The 26,505-nt window shown below is 35.9% G+C and overlaps 1 protein-coding gene across 9 annotated transcripts in view; it reads left to right on the forward strand.

Annotated features, from left to right (window-relative positions):
• The window catches only part of NBEAL1 (neurobeachin like 1), a 154,183-nt gene that overhangs the window by 16,141 nt on the left and 111,537 nt on the right, over nucleotides 1-26,505 (forward strand). For all 9 annotated transcript variants that reach the window (XM_087435657.1, XM_087435659.1, XM_004426808.3 and 6 more), the window contains exons 3-7: nucleotides 6,680-6,771; nucleotides 11,246-11,407; nucleotides 20,485-20,566; nucleotides 21,126-21,253; nucleotides 23,371-23,453. In XM_087435657.1, coding sequence (XP_087291783.1) covers nucleotides 6,680-6,771; nucleotides 11,246-11,407; nucleotides 20,485-20,566; nucleotides 21,126-21,253; nucleotides 23,371-23,453 — 547 coding nt within the window. The remainder of the gene's footprint in view (nucleotides 1-6,679; nucleotides 6,772-11,245; nucleotides 11,408-20,484; nucleotides 20,567-21,125; nucleotides 21,254-23,370; nucleotides 23,454-26,505) is intronic.

Below are 26,505 nucleotides of genomic sequence, written 5' to 3' on the forward strand. Positions count from 1 at the left end.
TATTTGGGTCCTGGTCTTATCCAACAGTTAAAAAGGCATTTGTAAAGGAATCAGGAAAATTTGAACACTGATATTACGGAACTGTTAATTTTTTTAGATGTGATAATATTGTTATATTTTAAAAGATATCTTCTAGGGGTATATATCGAAATATTTGTGGATAAAATGATATAATATCTGGGTTTGCTTCAAAATAATCCAGTGGAGGATGGGGATATAGGTGAAAGAATATTGGTTATGCATGATTTGATAATTGTTGAAGCTGAGTCATTATGCCATTCTCTCTACTTGTGTGTATATTGGAAATTTTGTTTAATAAAATGCTTTTAGAAAGAGCAGAAATTAATAAAATAACGTAATGGAAAGGATCAACCAAATAAGAAGATGGTTCTTTGATTAATGAAATTGAGTCAGGAAGGTAAAGTTTGTGGTTATATATTTAGGAAATTTCATATTGTGTTCACCCGTTCCAATGCAATTCACAAGGTATATTTCATCTTAAAGATAATATATTGTTAAAAATCTTGTTTAACTTTGCTTAACTAATGCTTCTCAGACTTGATTAAGCATAGCCATCTTTTCTTTTCCTTTTTCAACTTTTCAGACCTGTGTGTTATCATCCGAGTGAGCAGTGTTCCTGAGTACTTAGGACATACTGACTTCTCCAGTCTTAAAATCCTATGTACCTGTCCCGCTGCTTCCTGTCATTTCCACACTGGAACAGTACCAAATATTGTACATCTTTGAATATATCTTGCTATTTTCTATCCATTTGGAATTCTCCTCTTCCTCACTTCTTGAAAATACCTGCTTAGGATCTGTGAAAACTTTTTCTTTTTGGTGAGGAAGATTAGCCCTGAGCTAACATCTGTCACCAATCCTCTTTTTTTTGCTGAGGAAGATCGACCCTGGGGTAACATCTGTGCCTGTCTTCCTCCACGTTATATGGGATGCCACCACAGCGTGGCTTGACAAGTGGTGGGTCGGTGCGTGCCAGGGATCCGAACCGCGGGCCACTGCAGCGGAGCATGCGCACTTAACTGCTATGCCACCAGGCCTCCCCGATCTGTGAAAACTTTTGATGCTTGTGCTACTCAGTTACCTCCAACCTTGACAGAGTGAATAATCCCTTCTTTGTATTATTTCAGTATTTTTCACAACTGTTTTACTTCTCATGCTGTTTTCATTTATTTGTTTATGCCTCTCTTTTCTATTGAAGAAAAGCACTTTGAAGACAAGATTATAGTTTTTTTTTTTTTTTTTACTGAGGTATAATGGACACAAGATTTTTATTTGATTTTATATCCATAGAGGCTAGCACTGTCCTTGGTTGATAACATGGCTGGCATGTGCTTACTAAATGCTTTTTGAAGTAGCTAGATTCTGTCAGAAAAGCTTGAGAGCTGGCCTGAAAGTCTAATCACCTTTAATAATAGCATTTCTATGGGGGGAATTTATCTTCTTTTGGTAGGATGTTAGAAAATATATTATAAATACAACGGACTTCAATGAACTTTTAAATGCAGCTTATATGGAAATTGGGAGCTGCCCAACATATGGTTGAACTATGTATATATATCTAAAAGTTTATAGTTTTAAAACTTGAAAGAATACTACAACCCATATATCAGTGCATGGAGGAAGTAAGGTGTTCCCTCTTTTTACCTGTAACCCTACCCCTTAAGAACTAGGTGAAATTGTATGGATCTCTTAATTCCATTACCCACTGAAGCCTCCCAGCAGGGAAGTGGATGTTATGAGAAGACAAAAGTCTCTTGTGCTTTTATATAATTTAAATAATCACGTTTGGCTAGTGGCCACTGTATTGGACAGCACATCTCTGTGTTAGACTTCCTACTGTGGTAACGGGGAGCCATTGAAGGTATTTGAGCGGGAGAGAAGAGATGCTTAGATTTAAATTTAACAAATCCCATTGGTAGCTGTATGTAGGTGGGAGAAATTGAAGTTACAAAGACCAGTAGGGAGCTACATACGGTCCAAATGAAAGACTGTTTATCTTAAACAATGGCAGATGATTGCATGAATATTTGAGTAAAAAATCAATAAAGTTGATTTTGTAATTATTTTATAATTTTTATTTTATTACATTGGACCATAGACCACTATCTTAATAGTGGTATGCAATGTCTTTTGAGCATTTGCTAAATGTCAGGCATGGCTGAATACTTTACGTGTATTATCTCATTTAGTGCTCTCAACAACCCTGTGAGGTTGGAAGTATTATCTTCATTTTATACTTCTGAAGAATGGATCAGAGAGATGAAGTAACCTGCCCAAAGTCTCACAGATAGTAAATGCAAAGAGATTTGAAAGGAAAAGTACGATTAAAATCCTGTGGCAAGGGGGATCATGAAATATTTAAATATGGTTATGTGTAGCATAGACATTCCTGTTTTGTGGGAGTTTCCTAATTTGGGCACATGGTAGGTTATAAAAATAATTAATACTTATCAAGCATATATTATGTGCTAGGCATTGTTCTAAGCCCTTGGCAAATATTAGATTATTTAATTTTCACAACAGCCCTGTAAAGAAAGGTACTGTCAGTATCTTCATCTTTATGCGGGAAGACACTGGTGCGCAAACATAGGGTGACTTGTTGAAGAAGGTGGCAGAGCAGGGGTTAGAGTCCACGTAATTCAGCCCCCGTGCTCCTGCAGTACTTAGTACATTTGTGTGTGTGTTAATAAATATACAAATGGGGGAGATAGACCACACTGTGGTGTTTCATATACCAAACTTTCTTACCCATGAAGGTGACTAAGCTTGAGATTTAATTAATACTGTTTCTGGGTGTGTGGAGATCTTTCTTTTTATGGCCCTTGGTAGTTAAGTATAGATCCTCTATGGGTTTTCTCAGGCTGTGTGGAATGTGGCTGTTTTATGTGTTAAATTGTTTATGGCCTTGAGTTTCTGATCCTAACCTCCTCTTTTTGCCCCCTAACTTCATATTATTCCTGCTTACAGTTCAAAGACAGTGTTGTGTAGTGGAAAGAGCACAACTGGATTCATATATCCTTGCATTTTAATCGAATACCAGCTGTGTGACCATGAACACGTTACATATCCTTAGAACTTCCCTTTTCTAGCCTGTAAAACGGGGAAAGTGAAACCTTCTCTCGCTAGTTGTAAGGACTAAATGGGATGATATATATTTTTTAAATGTCTGCTATCATATTTAGCACATGGCAGGTGCTCAGAAAACTGTAATTGCCTTACTTCTTACTAAATGAAACATTTCCAAGTTTAAGTACCATTTCTTTCCTTATAGTTGCTCAGCTTCCTAGGAGAACTCTGTACTTGCCAAACCCTTGGTCGCTCTGACCTTTAGACTTTGAACCAGATACTGTAGAGTTCCTAAATAAACTATGAGGAGAAATGCATTAATTCTTTATGACGTTATGAGACTGTTTTGTGTCTAACTTTTACAGAGAGATAATCCTCTGCTTTATTAAAAAGGAACAATGATAAGAAAAACTCCAGCTACTTGTATTTCGGAGTCCTATCTTGAATGGATAAATGAATGAATGACTAAATGAATGATGTGCTGGTTGGAAATTAAAAAAGCAAGTAATGAAACCCTTGAGAAAATTTCTCACAAGAAGTAGTTCTTTTTCTGAAATATTTCCATCTTGTTTCTCAGTGATGATGTAGATAGTGGCAATTTATGATCTGATTTTGGAACAGTATATTAATAGAGAAAACAAATAGACAAAAGGTCACCAGTCTCTGCATATTCTGAGAACATTCTTTTAGGAATTCTGATTTGTAGTGTAATGCTTTTATTTTAGGGAAATAGATTACTTCCCTTGATCCAGGAGCAGTGCCTAACTAATGATATTTAATGACTAAGTAACTAAGACGCCTGAGTACTATGCTGAAATTGACTGGAGTAAAGAAATGTTAAGGAGGGGAAGGAAACAAATTTGAGCATCATTTTTAATGATGCAATTTATATTGAAAAAGACATTTCTGAGGAATCATGGTTTTTTTCAAATCAGCTTTTTTTTTTTTTTAAAGCAGATGTAGTTTTTTTTTTCCCCCCCAAAGCCCCAGTAGATAGTTGTATGTCATAGGTGCACATCCTTCTAGTTGCTGTATGTGGGACGCGGCCTCAGCATGGCCAGAGAAGTGGTGTGTCAGTGCGCACCCAGGATCCGAACCTGGGCCGCCAGCAGCGGAGCGTGCGCACTTAACCGCTAAGCCATGGGGCCGGCCCTCAAATCAGCTTTGAGATGTAATTTACAGACCATGAAATGCACAGATTTTAAGTATCAAATTTGATGAGTTTAAGACCAAACCAACATTTGTGTAACTACTACCCTAGTCAAAAAATAGAAAATTTCTATCACCTGGGGAAGTTCCCTTTGTGCCCCTTTGTAGTCAGTTCTCCTAAAGACAGCCAATGATCTAATTTCTGTCATCATAGTCTGCTCTAGAACTTTGTAGAAATGAAATCATACAGTGTATATGCTTTAATGCCTGGCATCTTTTGCTCAGCACATTTTCAGAATTTCTGTTTGTTGTTGTATCAATAATTCATTGTGCATTCCACTGTGCATATACCACAATTTGTTTATTAATTAACCTGTTGATGGAATTTTGGGTTGTTTCCAGCTTTTGGCTATTAAAAATAAATCTTCTGTGAACATTTTTGTACAAGTGTTTTTGTGGATATATATTTTCATTTCTTTTGAGAGGAATGGTTCGGCCATGTGGTAAGTCTATGTTTGACTTTAAAGAAACTGCCAAACTGTTTTCCAAGTGATTATTACCATTTTATACTCCCACCAGAAATGTGAGTTCCAGTTATTGCACATCTTTACCAACATTTGGTTTTGTCAGTCTTTAATTGTAGACATTCTAGTGGATGTGTAGGGTATTCCATTTGATTTTAGTTTTCATTTCACTGGATAACCACTGATGTTGAGCATACTTTTGTATGCTATTTGGCCATTCGTGTATCCCCTTTTGTGAAGTGTCTGAGCCTTTTGCTCATTTTTAAATTGAGTTGTTGTCCTTTTGGTATTGATTTGTGGGAGTTCTTTATATATTCTTGGTACAAGTCCTCTGTCAGATATATGTACTGAGAATATTTTCAGCTGGTATATGGCTTGCCTTTTCATTTTCTTTTTTGTTTTAGTTATTTTTTTAAATTATGGGAAAATATATATAACATAAAATTTACCATTTTAACTATTTTTGTTCATGCATCATTTTCCTGATTTCGTTTACTTCTCTATGTTTCCTTTTTAGCTCATTGAGCATTTTTAAGACAGCCATTTTAAATTCCTTGTCAGGCAATTCAAAGATCTATGTTTTTTTAGGGTCAGTTTCTGGAGATTGCTTTAACCATATTTAGGTGTATGGTTTGGTGGCATTAACAAACTCACATTGCTGTGCAGCCATTACTGCCATGTTCCATGTGTACTTAAGACAAATGTGTATTCTGTTGGTATCTTTTCATTTTCTTAATGGTGTCTTTTGATGAGTAGACATTTTTAGTTTTGGTTAAGAAGAAAGAAAAATTATTAATTTTTTGTTTTTTTGGTTTGTGATTTTTGTGTCCTAACTAAGAAAGCTTTGTCTACCCCAAGGTTTCAAAGGTATTCTCCCATATTTTCTTTTAGAAGATTTTAGTTTTAGTTTTGTGTTTAGGTTATGATCCATCTCTGATTTGATTTTATTTATGTTTTATATTTCTCATTAATTAATTGAACAGATATTTATTGAGCACCTGATCAGTGCCAGGCACTGTTTTAGGCACTTGGTATTCATTAGTAAACAAAAAGAAGTCACTCATGGTGGGCCCTTCTATAGGCCCTGCACCTGTGAAGCCTATATTCTGGGGGAATTGACAGACAATAAATTAATAAATAAGCAAATTTATAGAGTAATTAGAAGGTGAGAAGGCACCGTGAGGTGGGACAACAGAATAGAGTAAGGTAAGGGTTAGTAAGAAGGTTTGCAGTTTTAAGATAGGGTGGTAAAATTAGGCTTCATTGAGAATATATCGTTTAAAGAATGACTTGAAGAAGGTGAGGGAGACAGCTATCTGGGGGAAGAGTGTTCTAGGTAGAGAAAACAGCCATTGCAAAGGCCTTAAGGTGGGAGCATGTCTGGCATGTCCTAGTAACAGCCAGAAGCCAGTGTAGTACAGGGTAACAGTGGATAAAGTCACAGAGATAGGGGAGGGCAAATTGTGTAGAATCTTATAGGACATTGTTAAGATTGTAGCTCTTCCTGTGAGTGACGTGGGAAGCCATTTGAGGGTTCACTGGATTTTCTTTTCTTTTTTTTGGTGAGGAAGATTAGCCCTGAGCTAACATCTGTGCCAGTCTTCCTCTATTCTGTATGTGGGATGCCACCACAGCATGGCTTGATGAGCGATATGTAGGTCTGCGCTGGGGATCTGGAGCTGTGAACCCCAGGCTGCCGAAGTGGAGCATGCACACTTAACCACTGCGCCACTAGGCCGGCCCCGAGGGTTCACTGTACTTAATACACATTTTAAAACAGTACATATGTCTTCCTGAATATCACTTACAGATTTCATATCATTGCTTCTTTAGATTTATCAATTTGTATCTGCTTGATAGGTGTGAAAGCATTTTTTTTGACAGATGTACTTAATATTATAATGGTTTTCTTATTTCAGAAAGATCCAGATTACCTGAAGCTGTGGCTGGACAATTTTGTTTCTAGCTATGAACAATTCTTAGATGTTGACTTTGAAAAGCTGCCTACCAGGTATGTAGAAACACTTAATTTCTTACCCCTGGGTGAGTTTGTTAATTTTTGGCACAAAGATGTCACTGATGGCATATTACAGGGATGGTAACTGTATGACACACATGATACTCCTGCGTAACCCTGCTCTCATGGCAGACATTGCTAATTGGTCACAGCAGTCTTCCTTGCTGATACTAGACTTGGCTTCTAGAAGCCTCTTCTCTGCTTTGGCGAGCCACTGGCAACTGAATGTCTTGCAGTTCACTTCAATCCTGACACTACACGGAGTTAGCACCAGATCTCACAAGTTAAGGGCAAAGCCCTCCACAAGACTGCCCTCACTTCAGACACCATTTGCAAGTCTTGGGAGCCACCCACACTTCTGAGCAACTGGCTATAAATTTGGGGGTTCTCACGACTCCCTCAGGTTCAATAATTTGCTAGATTGTCTCATAGAACTCACTGAAAATGCTATACTTATGATTATGGTTTTATTATAAAAGATACATGTAGGACAGGGCCTGGAAGGCTTCCATGCTTTCTTTCTGTGGAGTCAGGGTGTATTACCCTCCCTGAACATCAGTTTGTTCAAATAAGAAGGCTCTCGGCTTCTTATTTGAACCGCCAGCCCCATGGCTTAGCGGTTAAGTGCGTGCGCTCCGCTACTGGTGGCCTGGGTTCGGATCCCAGGCCCGCACCGAGGCACCGCTTCTCCGGCCATGCTGAGGCCGCGTCCCACATACAGCAACTAGAAGGATGTGCAACTATGGCATATAACTATCTACTGGGGCTTTGGGGGGAAAAAAAAAGGAGGAGGATTGGCAATAAATGTTAGCTCAGGGCCGGTCTTCCTCAGCAAAAAGACGAGGATTAGCATGGATGTTAGCTCAGGGCTGATCTTCCTCACAAAAAAAAAAAAATAGGCTCTTTGAGCTTTGGGTGTCCAAAGTTTTATTGGGTCTTATTACTTCATTGACCATGTGATTGAACTCAGTCTCCAGCTCCTCTCCCCTCCCAGAAAGTTGGGGGATGGGTCTGTCAGATGTGGCCAGCCCCTAGGGCCCACTATGAGTCACTTCATTTGCATAAAATTTCCTTATTATACCACAGGCGTGTGAATTGAAACTTACTTCTATTCCTGGCCTTAGAGTAGGGTCTTAGAAAACATCTTGGAGGAGGTGAAGTATTCAGATTTCTAAAAACTGTTTTTGAAAATCATAAAATGGGGGAAAAATTCAAATCTTATGGAAAAGTACAATTGAAAGTACAAATCTTTTCTCCCATTCTTCTGCCTACCACCATTTCCCACTCTCTCAGTTCCCAGGCTCACTTCCCAGATAAATTTTTACTGTGTCTCAAGCCATCTTGAAGACCTGGTAGTAGTTAGGTAAGAGAGGTTATGTTGGCTGGGGTAAAAAGCTGGAGAAGTGAGGAGACACTTTTAGCCACAAAATGAACTCTATTTCTAGAGGTGTGTTGAGAGGAGAGGGGAGAAATGGGTGGTGGTTGATGATGAGAAAGAGTATCTGGAGAATTAAAAATCTTCAAGGGGGAAAGTGTTTGCACTTTGGGATGAAGGTAGGCAGTGAGAGGATAGGCACAGGGGAGTTGAATCTGGAGAATCAAATAGGAGCCGGATCGTGAAGTGCCATGCATGCATTGCTAAAGGATTTTGATGTTTTGTTATGGAAGATACAAGGCTCTACTAAAGAATTTTCTGCATAAGAGTATCGTGATCAAGTTTTTTAAAAGTCACTTTGGTGGCATTATGGATGTTGGATTGGAAAGGCTTGAGACTGAAGGCAAGAAGCCCTGTTTAAGAGATAATGTAATAATTCAGTGAAAAAATCATTAGAGCTTTGGGCCAAGGCATTGAACTTAAAAAAAGGCAGGGGTATGTTCAGAAGCACCAGTGCTTTGTAGTTTATAAATACAGTTTCAGAGTTCTTCCTCATTAGATTATTTGTAACAGGATTATAAAGGTTGAAAATCAGTATTAAATCTTGACCTCAAAATAAGATTGCTACATATTATTGATTTCTACTCATAAAAGAGTGTCCTTGTAGTTTGTGCTTAGAAGTGCTTTTATTTTAGTAATTTACAGCTCACTTTAAATCATGAGCCTAAGGATTTTATGGAGTCAGGATTTGGGCCTTCCAGTGCTTGGAATTTTGTAAGATGCACTTATCATCCATATGTTATAAATGACTCCTTTCTTGGGCGGTCATTTCTAAAAGCATTATGTAGACTTATATTGCCACTATATTTAAAGTAAGATGAAGAATGTCAAGAGCATTTCTTTATCATGATTTAGTTGGTTTATTTAAAATTGTATTTCATATTGTCAGAAAACTGGACCATGAATATTACTAGTAGAAAACTTTAAATTTTTCAAGTGAATGCTGTGTGCGAGCTATATAAAACTAGTCACCTTAAAGATAAGAAACTCATAGATAATCCTCATTTAAAGTAAACTGACTATAGAATTTCCAAGGTAGAGAATTCATAACAAAGCAAGAAATGCTTTTACCAGAATTTAAAGCCTTGAAATTTAAGCTGGATTTCTTCCTGTGTCAGATGGAGACAACAATTGGCAGTTGTTTACAATAGACAAACAGGGAAGTGGGACACATTTCTGGAGTTCAGGAAATTTCAGCAAAATGAGCATAGAATTTTGGGCAATAGAGTCCTAGAGATGGGAAAATGCTTCTGAATTCTTAAATCCTCATCACATTAGGAACATGGCCAAAAATTGCAACTTTGTAAGTCACGTCCTAACCAAGCCCCAATTTTATAATGAGAATTAGTAAAAAAGAAAAAAAGTAGATTTCTCTTTTAGAAGCTAATTTTTTTTCTGTCTAGTAAAATCAAAAAAACATGTGCAAATAGAGAATGGGACAACTAAGGACAAAAGGAACTACTCATTTAACTAGGATTGAGTATTGGGAAGTCGAATGCTTTCTTGTTGCCTTATGTTTTTGGAAAAGCGAGTATGAGTAGTTGAGCTTAGTCTTGAAAATCAGTTATATTTGTCTTTGTTTATTTTGAAGTTACTTTGTTTTTTCTAATCACTTCTTTTTAGCTCTTCAGCAGGAAAAAAATTATACACAAATGAGAGTTTTTCTGGTACCATCTATAAATAAGAGAAAATGAAAAAATCCAAAGCTGCAAGTGGAGTGATGCCCAGACTAAAATGAAACATACATTTTTGTAACATGGTTTTAGAACTTGGCAGTCTCGGTAATGTGCTTTGTGACCTATTTCCCGTGTAATTTAATTAAAGTCAGGTGTTTATTTTATAAAACACTCAATTTATATTGTAGGGTGGTTCAGAAAGAGGCTAATAATAGTTATCGTATGTATTTATGTGACTGCTGGTAATGTGCTTCAAATTTTTCTATCCACAGTGGATGAAACAGTCTTTTAGTTAGTGTAAAAATAGTAGTAATACTTCGTACTAAGTATTTTCTGAAGAGGAGAATATTATAATGTCATCTAATCATAGGAGTTCTTCAGGGTGTTCCTTTCTGATTTGGGCATTTTTCTTAATAAAGATAGGGGAAATTAATGTATGGTGGCTTATGAAAAGATTCTTAGGCTTTAGTGATAGTATGCTTAAAACATATTATGTTTTAGAGTTCTGTACATATTTCAAATATGAAAATGCACATTGACTTTCTGGTTTCCAAGCCCTGTGAAATAGGGCAGATGATATTACAATTTTATAAATTAGGGAATTTCAGAGGTTAAATGAAGTGCTTCATGTTATAGAGGTGGAACTTAGTATGAAAGTCTTCTGACTGAATCTAGGGGTTTTTTATTGTGAGAGACATAGCAGAAGAGCAAGTCACATCTGGTGTTGGCTTTTGCCCTTAAAGAACCATATAGTCTTCTTAGAAAGAAACCAGTTGTCACAAAATATTGATATATTCCTTTAAAAAAATCTTCTGTTGATGCTCATGCTTGGGCTTCTACATTCATCTCTTTATCTTTCTCCCTTCCTTTTGCTGGTTGTCTTCTCTCCCTCTTCTGATCACGTGGCTTAGAGAGCCTATAGGTAGGTGGATATGGTTTATTTAGTAAAGCAGTTGACAGATATTAAACTAGTTACAGGTACTTCATTTTTATTTGCTAGTTATTATTTCTTTTAGCAGTGGTACACACACATACCTATTGTATTTCTAAGTAGAAAGTGAACTAATTTATATACTAAATATTTTCTTTGAAAATAGCACAATTGAAGATATTAAATAGCGCCTCTCTCTCTCTCTTTTCAGTAAGCCTCCTCTGAAGTAGACTAACCTCTCTGCTCTAATAATCTTCTAAAGTGTCACTAATCATCTGGTGGTGCCTTGCAGAGAAGAAGGCACAGAGTGTCTGGAATAAAAGAGCTTCTTTAGGATTTGAGCTGAAAAATGCAATTTCTTTCAAGTGCCGATGATTTTCTCCTGTATTTAAACACCCCTCTTATTTTGTTCCCCTTATATTGTAGGGTAGATGATGTGCCTCCAGGAATATCTCTGCTTCCTGATAATATTCTGCAGGTTCTGAGGACCCAGCTTCTACAGTGTGTTCAGAAAATGGCAGATGGGTTAGAAGAACAACAACAAGCCTTGTCAATTTTGCTTGTCAAGTTCTTCATTATTCTTTGCAGGTATCTGGTACAAACAAAGTAGTTATCTGTTTTAAATAATTATTACCAGAATAATAATACACTTATTGATTATTAATGGTGTTTGTTGTTCTTATGGAGCTTTAAAGAATGAGTGTGCCTTTTGTAATAGGCTTGCAGTTTATTACTATATTGGAAAACCTTTTAGTTACTATACCTCGTTATAGAGAGAATCAGCCAAGATAAAAAAAAAAAATTGCTTTAGAGTAAAGACAATGACAGGAGTTTTTACCTAACCAAGAATGTATTCACTGGTATTTTCTGTAAGGTCCTTACCTGTAAACATATATTTAGTTTTACTACTGTGCATTATTTCTGGAATGTGTTTTTCTCATCTTTCATTTTATAGTTTTACCAAAGAAAGTATAGTTTTTCTACAACTTACATTTTCCAGGTCTATAGATGATTACATCTGTGGTACTTAAATTTTGGTGTGCGTAAGTGTCAACTGGGAAGCTTATTAGAAATATAGAGCTTGAGCCTTACTTAACGGAAATTATGATTCCAGAGAGCTCAGGCATTTTGATTTTTCACAAATTCCACATTAATCTGCATATAACAATTTAAGAACAATTGGGTTAGGGGCATCGTGTGCCTCTTAAAATCTATCTTCTTTTTGGAAGCCATTTCCCCTAATACATACTATTAGTTTTATAAATATTTTATAATTAATTAGTACAAATAGGGACTTAATTTACTTCTTATTTACCTTTCACTTAATTGCTCGTTACCTTTGATTGCAGGAATCTTGGAAAGATTGAGCAATAGTTGCTAAAACCTTTCTCTCCAGTTTAGGCTCTCCCAGAACGTTAGGCACATTGCTGATTTTGTGCTCTTTCTCATCCTTAAAATTTAGAAAAATAATACAAGAATTGAAAGAGTTAAAGGAAAAGGGTTTACTGAGGTGGTAAGACATGAGTTAGCCTCTGTGATAGTTGATTTGCTATATTTTCTCCTGTTAACTACCTAGTACAATTTTACTGAAATCAAAAATCATATATAGATAAGTAATTGTTTTAAATCCAATATGTTTAGCTCTTGGTAATAGAGGGAGGCGCTGGAATTTTTAACACTTATTTTTTTAGTAGGAGATAATCTCTGATGGTAAATCAAATGTTCAGTAGCTACCAATCACAGAGGGTGTTTCTATTTTCAAGAACTTCACTTTTTTTTTAAGTTACTTTTCAAAAATTTTAGTAGATTTTATGTTTTATAGAAGTTTAGTTCTACATAAGAATTTTGGAATAAGTACAGAGTTCCCACATATTCCTTCTCCTCCCCCCACATTTCCTCCTATTATTAACATCTTGCATTAGGGTGGTACATTTGTTAAACTGATGAACTAGTATTGATATATTATTATTAACTAAAGTCCATAGTGTACGTTACAGTTCACTATTTGTGTTGTCCAGTTCTATGGGTTTTGACAAATGCATACTATTGTGTATCCACCTACAGCACCCTACAGAATAGTTTCACCACCCTAAAAATACCCTTTGCTCCATCTATTCATTTCTCCCATCTCGTACCCCAACCTCTGGCAACCACTGATTTTTTTATTGTATCTATAATTTTGCTTTTCCCAGAATCTCATATATGTGAAATCAAACAGTATGTACTGTTTTCCGACTGACTTCTTTCATTTAACAATATACATTTAAGGTTATTCCACATCTTTTTGTGCCTTGATAGTGCATTTCTTTTTATCACTGAACAGTAATACTTGATTTATGGATGTATGACAGTTTGTTTATTCATTCACCTAATTAAAGACATCTTGGTTACTTCCAATTTTTGGCAATTGTCAAAACGGCTGCTATAAACATTTCTGTGCAGATTTTTGTGTGGGCATAAGTTTTCAACTTATTTGGGTAAACACCTAGGAACGTAATTGCTGGCTCATATGGTAAGCCTATGTTAGCTATGTCAGAGACTGCCAAATTGTCTTCCAAAGTGGCTGTACCATTTTGCATTCCCACCAGCAATGATTGAGAGTACCTGTTGCTCCACATCCTCACTAGTATTTGGTGATGTCATTGCTTTAGGTTTTAGTCGTTCTAATAGATGTGTAGTACTATCTCATTGTTCTAATTTGCAGTTCCCTAATGACATGTGATGTTCAGTATCTTTTCATATGGTTATTTGCCATCTGTATCTTCTTTGGGGAAGTGTCTAGATCCTTTGCCCATTTATTAATTGGGTTGTTTGTTTTCTTATTGTCAAGTTTAAAGAGATCTTGAACATTTTGAGATATAATTCCTTTATCAGCTATGTGTTTTGCAAATATTTTTTCCTCGTTTGTGGCTTGTCTTTTCATTCTCCTAACAGTGACTTTTGTAGAGCAGAGGTTTTTAATTTTAATGAAGTCCAACTTTAAAATTTTTTTCTATCATGGAGCATGCTTTTGGTTTTGTATCTAAAAAGTGATCACCAAACCCAAAGTCACTTGATTTTTGCCTACGTTATCTTCTAGAAGTTTTAGTTTCCCTCCCATCCCTTATAATATTGCTATCATTCACTTTCCTTATCCATAAGCTATAATCACCCAAAATATTATTTCTACTATTATTTTGAATAAACTATTATGTTAGATCTAATTAAAATAAGAAAAATAAAAGATTGCATTTTGCCTTCATCTCCTCCTTTCTTTATGTGGTTTCTGATGAATCTAAGAATAGTTACTGATTTTCAATTTGTTCAGCTTTTTACTTGTAAGGATGGAAATAATGATTTCCAAGCTCTTTACATGTTGGCCTGGAAACTGGAAGTCACGCTTACTTTTTTATGAAAATCCAAAGTTAACAGTTTAAATAAAAAAAAAGAGAGTAAGAGTTTTGTAGAAATATAGACAGGGCTGGAGCCATAGTCTATCAAAAGTGACAGTTTTAGGGGCCGGCCCGGTGGCGCAGGTGGTTAAGTGTGCACGCTCCGCTGTGGCGGCCCCAGGTCCCCCAGTTCAGATCCTGGGCGCGCACCGACACACCGCTTGTTAGGCCATGTTGTGGCGGCGTCCCATATAAAGTAGAGGAAGGTGGGCATGGATGTTAGCCCAGGGCCAGTCTTCCTCAGCAAAAAAAACAGGAGGATTGGCATCGGATGTTAGCTCAGGGCTAATCTTCCTCACACACACAAAAAAAAGTAGCAGTTTTAATGTTTTGCCACTTCATGGATTACATTTTACCACTATAAAAATGTTTTTGATATTTTCATATAATCTATACCCTATTACTCCCCTCTCTGCATTTGAGAAGCATAGCTATAATGAGTACTTAAGAAGCTATATATAAGATATTTCCTTGTTAAATATACAAAAATAAACCTGCCCTTTGAAGTACTCTAATGAAACCAAATAACCTCTGATTAATCAATTTAACAGTAGACTTATATTTATCAATTTAACTATATTTTTTTATAATTCACATACCGTACAATTCACCCATTTAAAGTATATCATTCAATGATTTTTAATAAATTTGAAGAATTTTGCAGTGATTACTACAGTCAATTTTATAACATTTTCATCACCCCATAAAGAAACCCTGTACCAATTAGCAGTCACTCCCCATTGACCCTACCGCCATCTCCTGGCAACCTCCAATCTACTTTCTATTTTGGACATTTCGTAGAAATGAAATCATACACTATGTGGTCCTTCGTGACTCGCTTCTTTCACTTTGCTTAATGTTTTCCAGGTTCATCCATGTTGTAGAATTTATTAATACTTTATTTGTTTTTATGGCCAAATAATATTCAGTCGTATGGATATACCATTTTTGATTTATCCATTCATCAGTGGATGGACATTTGGATTATTTCTGCTTTTTGGCTGTCATGAATAATGCTGCATGTAGAAGTTTCTGTGTGGACATATATTTTCTTTTCTCTTGGGTGTATAGCTAGCAGTGGAATTCCTGGGTCATATGGGTAACTTCTTAAGAAACTGCCAGATTGTTTTCCAAAGTGGCTGTACCATTTACAGTCCCACGGCTAGTATATGAGGGTTTCATTTTCTGCACATCCTCACCAAAACTTACTATTATTGTCTTTTTGCTATAGCCTTCTTAGTGGGCATGAACTGTTACTGTGATTTTGGTTTGCATGTGATTTTCACGACTAATGATGTTGAGCATCTTTTCATGCACTTATTAGTCATAATTCTTTTTTTACGTCTTTTCTTGTTCATTTACTAATTTATTCAATACAGAAAAGTATTTAATAAATAAGTTAAACATGTGCTACATGTGTATACTGTAGTTAGTGCTCTGGTTACAGGAGCTAAAAATACTTCCTGTCCTTATAAAGCTTACAGAGTATGGAGGGTATAATGCAGTAGAAATATAATGTGAGCTATATGTGTCATTTACGATTTTCTAGTATCTTTATAAAAAAGGACAAGACGCAGGTAAAATTATTTTTAATAATATGTTTTATTTATCCTAGTACATCCAAAATATTATTTCAACAGACAATAAATAGAAAAAATTTTGATGAGATTTTTTTATTCTTTTTTTTTGGTGCTAAACCTTAAAAATCTGATGTGTGTTTTATACTTACAGCATGTCTCAATTTGGACTGGCCAGTTGTGGCTGGTGTGCTACCGTATTAGATGGTGCAGATCTGGAGGGGCATGTCTGTTATTTTGCCTTTATTTATTTAAAAAAATTTTTATTGTGGTAATATATATATAACATAAAATTTGCCATCGCTTTGCCTGTTAATTCGAACCAGTGTTACCTTCTTGTCTCTCCTTTTTTTTTTTTTTGGTTAGGTTTGAAAATTTCTTCATATCCTGGGTCCCCAATCTCAGAGCCAAGCAGAAAGCCTCGGATTTGAATCCTAGCTATGTCATTAAATACTTCTTTGATCCTGAGCAAATTACTTCTCATTTCTAAACTAGAGTTTAGAAAGTTACATTTTTATCTGTCACATCGGGATTGTCTTACTTTCTGCAGATAGCTGTTACAAAGTTTTAAACGAGACAATTTAATGTATAAGAACAGCCATTTTAGGGCCTGACACATAGAGGACATTCAAAGTTATTTTCCTCTCATTTTTGCTTTAGTCTCTGTAGTACTTGATGAGACAAACACAAATGAATATTGGTGTGAATGGTGGATGAATAATTTCCCAAAGTGTCCACTGAGGTTCATTTACATCATAGAGGAAATTTAGTATGCTTTTTTTCCTCCTACTTCACACTATGAAGTTATCTTTGGTTGTTTTCTTACTGAGTTGTGGGGTTTTTTTTCTTTTGGTGAGGAAGATTAGCCCTGAGCTAACACATCTATTGCCAATCCTGCTCTTTTTGCTGTGGAAGATTGGTCCTATGCTAACATCTGTGCCCATCTTCCTCTACTTTGTATGTGGGACACCTGCTACAGCATGGCTTGATAAGCAGTGCGTCAGTCTGCACCCGGGATCTGAACCTGTGAACCCCAGGCCACCGAAGCAGAGCATGTGAACTTAACCACTTCGCCACCGGGCCGGCCCCATCCTTACAGAGTTTTTATTTACTTAATAAAAAAAATTTTTTCCCCGTAGTGTATTTAACACCTGGAGCAGGTTATTTTCTAACATCCTTTTCCTCTATATAGTAAAATTATTTCTGGTTATAATCATGAAATAAGACATATATTTCATTCATAAACTAAAATTTATATTATCAAGCAAACATCATTGTTTTAAATTTTAAACACAAAGACTCCAAGTCATTACGACAGAGTTCAAGTTCTGTTTCTTTGTTTTTACAATCATTGAGCCATCATTGTTTACTCAGATTTTTTGTATAATGTGGGAATGTAAAGTACCACAGGGGTTGAGGGCATGAACTGTGCCTGAGATAAACCTGACCAGTTCCAAATCATTACAGATTTACTTTCAAAACAGATTTGTGTAACTGGATCCATGGTTGTCATGGGCTAATCATATAACTGGGAGTTTTCTTCACTAACTTCCATATAGAATACAAAGTTTATGAAAAGATGAGTAATACAAATCTGTTTATTTGAAGCTTATATTTTCAAAAATCAACAACTGCATCAGTTGTTTTAGAACTTAGACCAATATAAAATATTTTTTCAGGAAGGAATATTTTTAATTACTTGCACTTGGTGATACTAAAAAAGCAGACTGACTTTTCATCAGTCTTATTATTGTCTTTAAATTCACCAAAGACAGTGTACCCTCTTGTTGCCTGCATTCAGAGTATACTGCTCCTAGTGCCTTATCCTTGGTATGACACTATTTTTTATTAAAGTATAACATGCATAAAGTGATCAGATCATAAATGTACAGCTTAATAAATTGTAAAATACACTGTCATCACCACTCAGGTCAAGAAATAGGACATTATTGGCACCCCAGAAGCCCATCCTATGCTCTCTCTTAATTGCTACCCCTCACCATGCTCCACAGGTAACTGTTATCCTGACATTGGATACTATGAATTAATTTTGTCTAATTTTTAACTTCATATAAATGGAATCAGTCAAATTTCTATTTTTTTATGCCTAACTTTTTCCTTTTTTTTCTTTTTTAGTCTTTGTTTTTGCCCAACTTGTGGATCTGTTTCTTTTCTTTATTGCTTATTTTGATTTTCAAACTTGTGTTGTCTTCTGAAGTGAATAATTATTTTTGATTGAGTGTTGGGTGGTGTTTTTGAACAATTATAGACATAATTTCAGGCCTTGCATGATACTATCTTTTTGTCCTGTGTTTTCTTCTAAGAGTTTTACTGTTTTAGGGCTTATGCTTAAGTCCTTGATCCATTTTGAGTTAATTTTTCTATATGGTGTAAAGTAAGGGTCCAACTTTATTATTTTGTGTGTGGATATCCAATTTTCCCAGCACCGTTTTTTGAAAAGACTATCCTTTTCCCATTGAATGATCTTGGCACCCTTGTCAAAAATCATTTGACTATATATGTGGGGATTTATATCTGGGCTCTGTATTCTGTTCCATTGGTCTATATGTCTGTCTTCATGCCGGTACCACACTGTTTTGATTATTGTCGCTTTTTACTAAGAAAATCAGAAAGTGTGAGTTTGTTCCAGTTTGTTCTTTTTCAAGGTTGTTTTGGCTGTTTGGGGTATCTTGAGATTCCATATGAATTTAAGGATGGGTTTTTCTATTTCTGCAAAAAACATCATTGAGATTCTGGTAGGGATTGCATTGAATCTATAGATTACTTTGAGTAGTATTAGACATTTTAACAATAATAAGTTCTCTGATATGTGCACATGACGTGTTTCCATATATGTGTGTCTTCTTTAATTTCTTTTGGCAATGTTTTTTAGTTTTCCTTGTACAGGTGTTTCATTTCCTTGGTTAAGTCAATTCCTAAGTATTTTATTCTTTGTGATTTTATTATAAATGGAATTGTTTTCATGGTTTTCTTTTCAGATTATTCATTGTTTGTGTATAGGAATACAATTGATTTTTGTGTATTGACTTTCTGTCCTGCTACTTTGCTGAATTCCTTTATATAATAGTTTTATTTTTTGTATGTGGAATCTTTAGAGTGTCCTATATATAAAATTATATCATCTGCAAACAGATTATTTTACTTCTTCCTTTCCAATTTGGGTGTTTTTTATTTGTTTTTCTTGCCTAATTGCTCTGGCTACAACTTTCAGTACTTTGTTGAATAGAAGCAGTAAAAGCGACCATCTTTGCTTTTTCCTGTTCTTAGAGGAAAAGCTTTCAGTCTTTCACCATTGAGTATGATGTTTGCTGTGGATTTTTCATATATGGCTTTTATTATATTGAGGTAGTTTCCTCAATTACCCTTTAAATCTCCTGGAAGTTACTTCAGCCAGGTGGAGGGGCTTGCAACAATGGAGAGAGGTACAAGAACAATGGCGGCCTGCCTCTTTGCACCTTTGTGATCAGGAGCAGCAATCAGTGATCAGAGCACAAATCCCTGATATTTGGAGGACAGGGTCCTTTTTGCCCACTCTGGTTCCTTTGAGCTATTAGCAAGCTGTTGTAGGAACGTGTGCACAGCTGCCTACCACATGACTGGGGTTGGGGTATGGGTGGTTGGTACTGTGCTAATAGCAGAAACAGACTGAAATTAACCAACATTAACTGCAACTTACTGTCCAGGTCTTCCCCAAGAAGTTGGGAGCCTTCAACAGACTCCAGAGTTCCAAAATAGTCACATCAGACCAATTCTACCAGTGCAATTGTTTTATAGGTGTGGAGACAGATTCCTGGTGCTTCCTACTCCGCCATCTTCCCAGGATCCTCCCCAGAGTCTTTGAATTTTACCTCTCCTTTACGCTTTGTTTTCTCCAAGGTGTCATGCCAGTCTGACTTCTTACATTAAGAAGTCTGTTAATTTAGTTGATTTTTCCTGTTCTTTTAACATCTACTGGATTTTAAGATATAAAGTATTTTTTAATGTCACAATGTTTCAGAACGGAAAATTAATAGAGTTTGTTTTATTATGCCAAGAAAAAGACTGGTGATGTTACATATAGGAAGTGTTAGCATTTTGTGTGTCATACTTCAGTCTTATAAAAATGAGGGCTGTATTTTAATTAAACACCAAGCACTTATTGACCCACTGCTTTAACCAGGGTGTGTACTGTGCCCTCTTGGAGTATGTACAGGAGCTGGCCCTACTATCAAGGCCCTTCAGTATAGTTGAGGAGATCTATCGTAAGTTTGAAAAGGGAACTAAAAGCAAAGTGAAAACTATAAAACTACACACGTGTTATAATGGCAGCAGTATCTACAAAAACCAAACTAAGAATCTGCATAGAAAAATAAAAACAAACCTGAAAAGAAATAATCTGAATTGTAAATAGTTGCTAATGTTTGGGTTGTATGAACTTAAACATTCTCTGTTTATAGTAGTTAAATGGTGCTTGAGATGTGTTTCACATTCTCAGTGGGAAAGCAGTTATGTAACCATATTGATTTTAAGTTTTAATAAATGTCATTTGTATTTTGTTTACAAAGAGTATTTTTAAAATTCAACTTGAACACATAAACATACATTTTTCTCACTATTCATATGTAGTAAATATACGAATATTCTTTTTTTCTTACAGAAATCTATCTAATGTGGAAGAAATTGGAACTTGTTCGTATATTAATCATGTCATCACTATGACAACATTCTATATTCAGCAAGTAGGTGTGAATTAATATATTCCTTTTTGTTGCTTTACTGAGAGTAACTAGGTTTTACTTTTTAAAATATTATAGTTAGTAAAGTTTAATGTTTTTGGAGGAAGTAATAATTCAGAAGAGAAAATTATCATTGGGTACTATATATTTCAGGCATCTTATACATATTATCTAAAAATAGAGAAGTAATTATTAATATTTTTTATTAAAAATTAAAGTGTTTTATAAATGTCTTTTAACATGACACAATTTGTTATTTTATGTATTTATTGTTTATTCATCAAATATTCCTCTTATTCAAAACATATTCTTTTTTGGAAAGATGTTTGGCTATCCATTAGAAACCTTTCCTGGGAAATATTTAAAATTTGAGAGGTTATATCTAGTCCATATGATTAACTGACTCTCTTTAGACTCAAATGGAACTTAGGCTTATTTGAATAAAGAAGATTTATTATTAGATGATGAATGAAACATGCAGTCTTTTAATGATGTATGTAAGGATGTTACACAGTTTAATATTTTTAACTAAATATAATTTTATGTTTAACTTTATTCTCAGTTAAAAAGCAAAAAAAAAGAGAAGGAATTGGCAGATCAGACATCTATTGAAGAATTTGTGATCCATGCATTGGCATTTTGTGAAAGTTTATATGATCCGTATCGGAATTGGAGGCATAGAATTTCAGGGTATGTCTTATAAATCATGTTCATTTAAAACCTGAATGTCACAATATATGCAGTTCTTCAAAGCAGGTCTTATTCTCTATGAAAGCAGTTGGTAAGATGTGTATAAAAGACCCCTATCTCTAGCCTGAGATAGAGAACTATGTTGGAGGTAATAAATTAGTGATAAATAGCACTTCCAGATAATAAATTTACCCTGAACTTTTGTAATGAAATTGGATGCTGGTAATCTGATAGGAAAATTTTGAAGCATAATAGCATTAAGTAGAGTGTACATATTTTTCAAGGCAAGTTATCTTTTTTTAAAGCATGTTTCGTAATTGAAAATGATTTTTAATGATATTTTGTCTATTTATTTATTTATTTTTGTGAGGAAGATTAGCCCTCCGCTTTATGTGGGAGGCCACCACAGCATGGCCTGACAAGCGGTGCATCAGTGCGCGGCGGGGATCTGAACCCAGACCGCCAGCAGCGGAATGCGCGCACTTAACCGCTACGCCACAGGGCCGGCCCCATGTCTATTTACTTTTAATTGTGGAGCTTGTGTCAGTCAGGAAAACAGGAACCATACAACTGTGGTGTGCATAGTTGTATATTCTAGTTGTAAGTCCTAGTTCTTCTGTGAGCTGCCACAATAGCATGGCAACTGACAGACGAGTGGTGTGGTTCTGTGACTGGGAACCAAACCCAGGCTGCTGAAGCAGAGCGTGCCAGACTTTGACCACTAGGCCATCAAGTCTGGCTCAGGAAAGTAATTTTAATATCTCAGTTATGGTTGTTAAGAAGAAGGCATCTTAATCCAGTGCTTTATCAGTGGATCATATTTAGATTTATGGAATTTCTGTGTGGTTGTTCTTCAAATATTTTCCATTTTTGTTGGCTTTATCTAACAACATTAAGAGCTTTTTAAGGGCATGAAAAAAATGTCCTTGTTTTTTTGTTTTTGTTTTTTTTTTTAATTTTCAGCAGTCCACCAGTTGGAGGTACTTAATAAGAGTAGCCTTTATTCTTCAATCACCAGACTGCCACACCCATCTGAGAGACTCATTTTGTGTTGAATTGAAATGTTCTTGGTAAAAGCACATGCTATTTGTTTTGGCCTTGCCAAAGTCTGTAGAAGTATTTCAGCCACCAAAACTACTGGAATTGTCATTAAAAACAAAAATAATCCCAGCCCACTGGATCTATATCCTTAAGGTGGAAGAAGCCAGTGGTATAGACTCTTTGTGTCCAGATAAAATTTCAGAAAGCAGCACAGAGCAGCCTGATTTCTAATGAATTTCAGTTGCACTGTAGTAACAAGCTCCTATGTTAGGTGTCAAGTTAGAGTACTGCTGAACAAGTTTTTTGACAGATAGGAAATTTTAAATGGCTAGTTCCTTTTTCTATTTCCAGTTGTTTGGAGACTTAACCTGGCTGCTATGTTTCACCTGTAAGCATTTAAAATTTTTTTGCTGGGGCTGGCCCCGTGGCTTAGCGGTTAAGTGCGCGCGCTCCGCTGCTAGTGACCCAGGTTCAGATCCCAGGTGCGCAACGACACACCGCTTCTCCGGCCATGCTGAGGCCGCGTCCCACATACAGCAACTAGAAAGATGTGCAGCTGTGACATACAACTATCTACTGGGGCTTGGGAGGAAAAATAAATAAATAAAATTATAAAAAAAAAAATTTTTTTTGCTTAATTCAAAAGAAGAAATCCTGGGCTGGCCTGGTGGCATAGTGGTTAATTTCACGCGCTCTGCTTCAGCAGCTTGGGGTTCGCAGGTTCGGACCTACGCACCGCTTATCATGCCATGCTGTGGCAGGCATCCCATATAAAGTGGAGGAAGATGGGCACAGATGTTAGCGCAGGGTCAGTCTTCCTCAGCAAAAAGAGGAGGATTGGCAACAGATGTTAGCTCAGGGCTGATCTTCCTCACACAAAAAAAGAAGAAATCCCTTCACTGGTGAGCATTTAGTTTTTGGCTAGACTGCCTTTTCAAGATTATGCCAGTCATGGAGATGTGTTATTTAGTACACAAATCAAAAGTAAAATATTAAATTTATTTTATAGTTTTTGTAATTGTGACATCTCTACTTGCCTGTGTTATAGTTTGGTATTAACTTCTTTTTAATGATAGACGAATCCTTAGTACTGTGGAAAAGAGCAGACAGAAATATAAAGCAGCTTCTCTCACAGTGGAGTTCGTCCCTTTCTTTTATCGTAAGTAACAGCTCTAATTTACTTTGATTTTGATGTTACTGTGATTATTCTGATTCTGATTCTGACCTTGATTCAGCTTCATGTATTTATAAGATAAAGATAATAAGAACCTATCACTGAAGTACTTGATTGAAGTTTTGTTGTGATTATTGTTCTTGGTTTTATTTAATTTACTATTCTCAAAGTGTTTTTCTTTTGAGAAGAGGCAAATATTTTAAAGATGGTAGTATATTTTAGAACTTCAGAGTTTTTACTGAAAATGAACTTAAGAGAATCAGCCACTGTATGTGTGACCTGTATGGACTCTAGTTTTCTTTCTTAAGAAAATGATTATGCCATAGTTCAAGAATATAGAAAACTTTGCAGAATATAAAAGGAATACCTTATTTCCCACTCAGGTTTGTCATATCTTAACATTTTGCCGTATTTGCTTCAGTTCTCTTTTCCTTTTTTTCCCTAAGAAATAAAACAAGACAGAAGTAGTCCTTTGTTTGATTGCTTGGTGAAGATGATTACAGTGCCCACTCTGCTTGACCACCAGAAGTGATATTGGCTTCAGTTAGATACTCAGACTCACATGTTCACAGTAGGCCGTGCCTGGAACTAGCCTCCCTTGAAGGATACAGGACAGGAAACCCAGCGTGCCAGTAGAACAGTGTGGGTGTTTCTGTTCAGCAGGAGATCTCACAACATTCCAAGGGCTATTCTTGGATTCTTCAAGTGAGGGTACGAGACCAGATTGGTGGGTGTGTGAGCCATCCTGCTTGGAAGTGCAGTAGCCCATAGAAGCCATTTTACCTTGTAGTAGTCCATGAATGTCACTTCCAAATCCTGGGAAAGGAAATGCCTAAATTACAAGTTACACTGCAATCAGGGAATCCCAAAGTTATGAATTCCCATCAGGTATTTATAGTCATTCATAGTCCCTCCTAGTCCAGATCAAGGGCCATTTTTACTATAAGCAATGTTGTGTAGTAACACATTTGTCCACCCATTGTCCCCTTTTGTTAGATTTCCAATGATATAATTCTTGGTTTGTTTTCCAGTAGAGAAGGAAAAAGGGTTTTGCCTACCCTTTGTTAACTGTTACTCAAAGTAGTGATAGTGAAATCTTTTGATTATAAAAATGTTTTTCCCGGGCCGGCCCTGTGGCTTGGTGGTTAAGTGCGCGTGCTGCGATGCTGGCGGCCCGGGTTCGGATCCCGGGTGCGCATTGAGGCACCACTTCTCCGTCCATCCTGGGGCCGAGTCCCACATACAGCAACTAGAAGGGTGTGCAGCTATGACATACAACTATCTACTGGGGCTTTGGGGGCAAAAAATAAAATAAATAAAATTAAAAAAAAATAAATAAATAAAAAAAAATAAAAATGTTTTTCCTTTTGAAATTTTTCGAGTTACCCTTGGGATGGTACTTTGGCACAGTGTGACTATCTTGTTTTTCCAATATCTTTTCATCTAATGTTTTAGCATCCATTTATGATCCTTGCCTGAATCAGTTATTTCACTGCGAGTTGCCAAATTGTGGTTTTCTAATTCTATTATCCTTATACGTCTATCAGTTATTGTATTCTGTAAAAAAGAATTTTCCGTCATCAACTGCGAATAAACTATAGTTGTTCCTAAAAAGGCTGGATAAAATGCTTAAATCTTTCCCATTTACTATCCGTTTTCAAAATGAGTTCAAATAATAGTCATTTCTGGCAGGCCAAGTAGGTTTTATTACTCTCTTTTGTGTGTATCACCATGGTCTCAATGACTTTTATTTATTCAGTGTTTTACAATCAGTGATAATCACTACCTTTTTGATGCTAAAATTGTTCCAAATTTGATCACTGAGCATACTTTCTCCTGTCCAGTTTGCGTTTTCATTTGATTAGTGCAGTGTTTAAAAAAAACACAGAAGTTTAACATGTTAAATGTGGTTTGCATTGCATGTTTTAAATTTTGATGGAATCTAATTTATAAATTTTTTCTTTTATGATCTGTGGTTTCTGTGCCTTATCAAAGGAATCGTGCTTACCTCAAGGTCATGAAGATTTTCTCCTGTTAGCTTTTACATTTAGGTCAGTTATCTGTTTTGAGTTAATATTTTCTATCTAGCATAAAGTTTTTCATGATTGTTCCAGTAACATTTGTTGAAAAGGCTATTCTTTCTCCCATTGAATTACCATGGCATCTTTGTCAAAAATCAGGTGACCGTATAGTGTGGGTTGATTTCTGGATTCCCTTTCTGTTCCACATGTCTGCCCTAGTGCTGTCACCACACTGTGTTGATTATGGTGACTGTATACTAAGTCTGAAATCATTAAGCCCTCCAACTTTGTTCTTTTTCGAATTGTTTTGGCTATTCTGGATCCTTTGCATATTTATATACATTTTAGAATCCATTTTTCAATATTTTTATAAAAGGCCTTGGGGTTTTGATTGGGATTATATTGAATCTGTGGAATCATTTGAGGAAAATAGCCATCTTAAGAATATTGAGACTTCTGGTTCATGAATCTGATATATCTCATTGCTTATTTATGTATTATTTTTTTCTTCAATCAATATTTTATAGTTTTCAGCATATCGGTTGTACACATATTTTGTTGATTTATCCCAAGTATTTATAAATGTAAAGTATTTGAACTAAACTATTGCAGATAAAAAAAAAAAAAGAATCTCATTTTCATGGCCTGTTTTTGATAATGAATGTCCCTTTCTACCCACCGAATTATTCCCTGCCTACTTTGTCAGATACTAATATAGCCACTCCAGCAATTTTATGGTTAGAGCTTACATGGCGTATCTTTTTACATCCTTTATATGTGTTTTCTGTGTGGTGAACAGAACTCTGTCATCTTCCAGCTCTGTATGAAATCTGACAATTACTCAGCTTATAACTTCTGGGTAGGTTTTTGCCTGTCTTGTGGGATTTCACACTATCGTTTGAGGATTGAATCTTGGACTCAAAGTGAGCCCTGTGCATATTTCTGGAACACTTTCTCTGTACAGCTTCCTCCTCTCCAGTATTGCTTCACAAATTCTAGTTGCCTAGGCCTCCCCA

Source organism: Ceratotherium simum, chromosome 9 (genome assembly GCF_057802395.1).
Source record: "Ceratotherium simum simum isolate JZ-2026a chromosome 9, ASM5780239v1, whole genome shotgun sequence".
Lineage (NCBI taxonomy): Eukaryota > Metazoa > Chordata > Mammalia > Perissodactyla > Rhinocerotidae > Ceratotherium > Ceratotherium simum.